The sequence below is a fragment of the Berghia stephanieae genome, chromosome 2, assembly GCF_034508935.2.
Source record: "Berghia stephanieae isolate SIO BIC M18660-M18661 chromosome 2, UCSD_Bste_1.3, whole genome shotgun sequence".
NCBI lineage: Eukaryota > Metazoa > Mollusca > Gastropoda > Nudibranchia > Aeolidiidae > Berghia > Berghia stephanieae.
This window is the reverse complement of record NC_088361.1, coordinates 24,380,344-24,384,698: the sequence shown is the minus strand read 5'-3', so window position 1 is coordinate 24,384,698 and position 4,355 is coordinate 24,380,344. Positions and strand designations below refer to the sequence as shown.

The 4,355-nt window shown below is 32.8% G+C and overlaps 1 protein-coding gene across 1 annotated transcript in view; it reads right to left on the bottom strand.

Moving 5' to 3' along the window:
• Positions 1-625: 625 nt before the first annotated feature.
• The window catches only part of LOC144964543 (dynein axonemal assembly factor 9-like), a 75,702-nt gene continuing 71,972 nt past the window's right edge, over positions 626-4,355 (bottom strand). The window contains exon 38 of the mRNA XM_078898961.1: positions 626-3,969. Within this exon, the coding sequence (XP_078755087.1) occupies positions 3,866-3,969 (104 nt within the window). The 3' untranslated portion in view covers positions 626-3,865. The remainder of the gene's footprint in view (positions 3,970-4,355) is intronic.

Here is a 4,355-nt window from a genome sequence, read left to right as displayed (position 1 = left end):
GGACTGATGGTCATCTTGTAGCAAAGTAAATTGATAATGACTGTGATCAATGATTAGAAAGTGAAAATGAAAGAAAAGACACCCTAACATTGTGCGCTTGGGTAAGGCACTAAAAAAATCAGTGCCCCTTTCAACTCAAGACTGAATGAGTACCTGGCTACTGGCAGTGAGGGTACTGTTATCGTGCTATTATGAATAAAATATAAATAAATAAATAAAGACACATGAGAAGCAACGTTTACACTGTGGAACGATGATGAGGTCAAATTACGTCCTTAAATAATAAATCCAGCATCGTGAGGAGCAATCAGCATGGAGAAACTGTAGATGCCCTTTATAAATGTGCATATTCAATACCCTATGAATTTACAACAACAACTTGCAAAAGCAAATTATATATGATGAGGTCTTAAATGAAATAAGATTCTTTAAAATAACAACTATGGTTCTGAATTTTAAAAGATACAAAACATTTAAATCACCAAAACAACACTTAAAATGGAACCAGTTCATTCATTTGTCATTCACCTCACCATTTAAGTAAGTTGAAACAAACATCAAACTGACGATTTTGATATCTGAATTGAAACCATTGGACATGAATGAGCCGAAGACAACCACCGCGAAAGATGAATATAATAAAGCATTTAATGACTCTTAATTCAATATGACATTAAGCAGAATAAAATAAAAATACAAACCGAATGAGCAACTCCAAATTTTAGGAAGTATGACACACTTAAATTAAAAATTGTAAAAATACAGGTTTAACTTTATAATATTCTAAAGCAGCATGCATCTTTCACTTATACTGACAATGAAAATGTATGTAGGGGACCTTTCCAAAATTACCAGCAAAATGTGGGGAAAAACTGGCAAATAGAAAGTATAAAATTAAAATTCAATTAAAAGTGTTTTCAAAAGATATGACATATGTCATGGTGGATTGCGTCAATCTTCATCATATGAAGCTGCAACTGTTTTGGATTGGAGTGGATTGGAAAATGATCGGTATGATAGATCAATTTAAAATGTGAAACCGACATATGAATATCAACAAGAATAATAATAAGGGTTTGGGTGGAATGACTTGAAGCGAAATGATGTCAAACACCTGACCAGCTGTGATCGTGTGAAGATGATCTTGAAAATATTCAACCATTTCGAAAAATATACTTTACATAATTCAAATTTTTTATATTTCATAAAATGTATCTATCACACATAAAAAAAATCATCTTATAACTGTATACAAAAGATAATGGCAATATGTTGTTATTTTAAAAATGGAGGGCTCGATGAAGATTATAAAGGGAAATAAATAAAACAAGGTATAACAATATTGTATCAATGGGCCAATCACGATCGCACAAATATCAAAAAGCCACTAGAAAAGCATCGGGTTTAATCTTTGATTTATAAGCATTTTGACTATTTGTTACAATGAAAATAAACACTTATAAGAATATTAATGTTGAGCTTAAGCTTGAGCTTTTATAAAGTGCAATATCCACTAAACATGCTCAAAGTGCTTTACAATGGGTCCCTAGCCTATAGCAACACTTAACATGTAGAACGAGACATGACATAAATAAATCTAGAGCTACAATTTTTTTTCGGACAAAGACAACACTGTTAATGGCCAGGTACTCATTTTACACCCTGAGTACGGTGATAATATGATGATGATGGTGACTATGATGATGACAAAATGATGATGATGATCGTGTAGACAATGATGATGATGATGAGAATACAATTGCTATGAAATTACATGAAAGTTAATGCTTTTAAAAATATTAAATATGCGCAAGATAACACACTTGTTCACTCTGACACACAGGGATAAAAAATAAAGAATGATTCAAATCTATAAATAATTCATCTTGAAAGACATCTTGAAACACGCACCTACTGCACCTACCGCAGATGTATATATATTTACCACAGAGATGTATAGTATTCTTATTCTAGAAAAATAAAAACTTAGTATCACAGTCTACAATAATATTTCAAAATCTGATATGATGAAATTATTATTGAATGAATCAGCAGTATTTGAGTGTTTTGTTAATTTCCAGATTGAAAAATTGGGTGAAGGTTACAAACAATTAATAGTTGTGAATATATTAACTCATTAAACAGATTTTACAAATTATCTTTGCGATCAGCACATATAGGCAAGAGCAGAAATTTATAAAATCACAGGCTTTTTTTAGTGTGATACAAAGCTGCTAGAAGCTGTGGACTGTAAATAGTAAGAAACAAAACTGAATATATCAGCTTCAAATAAGAACAGAATACCAAACATGGAACATTTCGGTCTCAAAACCCTCCTTCAGCCAACAAAAAAAAAAAACCCAATAAAAACAAAAAAATTACTAAATAAAAAACCAGATCGACGACAGAGAAATATTTGGAATGTCCTCTCTGTAGAAAAATCTGGAGTTTATTCAACCTACACCTCTTGATTATGAATTCAGTGTGGTCTGCTTTCACTTTCAGTCAACGTCTTGGCAATGTAAAAATTTGTTAACTCTGAGTAAGGTTCATTTATCTGCAATTTATGAGAATGAATGTGTAAGACTAGTATATTATGTGTTGATAAAGACTTTCTGTTTCATAATCTCGTCTGTTTGATGAGTTCTGTGACTCCATAGAGAATAAATCAATGAATTTATTTAATAAATTATGGCCAGTAAAATAAATTATTTAATTAATACGAGGTGTGTTTCAGAACAACGTTTCCCTCTTCTATAACTCTGCAAATAAGCAACTTAGAATTAGCAACATATGACGTCATATCTAAAAAATGAAGCCAAATTTCAACTATATTGGTTGTGTCATAGAGCTGTGACATGGCAAGTTTGTTGTACTTTTCTCTTTGTCCAAGCATAATCAAAGCAAAACAATGATGCCATCTTCTCACGCTACGATGTTTGGGTTGTCATCAAATTTGCAACTCTTCTCAGCAAGTCTGCTGTTGAAATACATGAAGACCTTTGTAAGGTTTTGGGAGCACAATGCTCCTTCAATTCAAACTATTAGAAGGTAGGTCATGGAAAAGTATGAGGAACACTCTGTTGTCACTTGTGGTGATACTGTTGTGAGAACAAGAGCTGTTGTGGAAGAAGATGCAAGAAGAACTTGTAGGGAGATAAGTGAACTTGGTGCGTCCATGACAATTGTTTACAGAATATTGACCAAAGAACTTGGCAAGAAAAAGACGTTTACAAAGTGGGTGCCTCATTTGTTGACAGAACAACAAAAACCAGTCAAGAGTTGTGAACAAGCTTCTCGGGAGCCTACTCGTGGGAATTGTTGGAACATCCACCCTATTCACCTGATCTCGCTCCATGCGACTTCCATCTCTTCACTTAAGGTGAAAAAAATGTTGCGAGGTCAACGATTTAAAGACGAGGACCAGATTCAAGAGGAGATGAGGAATGCAATCATGGCCTTGGACAAACAGCCACTGGTCACCAGCTTTGACGGTTGGGTACACCGAATGCAGAAGTGTGTGGAACTTAAAGGTTTTATTGTTGAATATGTAATTGAATAAAGTTTCATTTGATACCAAATACAAGGTTATTAATAATATTATGTGAGTACAGCACGACAGAGGAACTTAATTCTGAAACATACCTCATAAATCAAATAAAATAGATACACAAATAAATAAAGAGAAGAGATGAAAGAAATAAAATTTAAAAAAAAAAGAAATATTTGGTCAACTTTGAACACTCCCGTTAAGCTTCAGAAATTTAACTATTTAATTCAAACATCTCTGGCTCGTTGGTTTATACTGACTGTATCGGCACTAAAGATTGAATCTATCATAACATCTCTCAAATCATATGATAACTCAAGGAAATAAGTTGACGTATGTCTCTGAGTCAATATTGTTGTTGAATTTCTTGATGTCTGCATTCTTCTTGGCAAGATAAACATCAACAATTCCATCAATATCTGATTATTGGTTAAAGAAACTATTCTACATATGTTTTGTAATCCCTACCAAACACAGAGAAACTATTAATAATTAACAACACATCCAGCAAAATAGCCAAGTGCCACTCTCTTGTTGATAATAGAAAAAAAAGAAAGATGAAAAGAGAGAGAGAAAGAATCACATTCACATAAACAAAGAAAGAAAGGAGGAAAGAAAGAAAGAATTTTTTTAAAGTAAGAAAGAATAAAAAAGGAAAGAAAAAAGGAATGGTAGGACGAAAATTGATAATAGAAAAATTTAATTCAAAATCACATTGGTTTTGAACGGAATATACCAGTAGGCTACTGTGTTTAGGAGGGTAAGGAGTATGTGGTGATGTCGCTGAATACAATCACCACCCCCC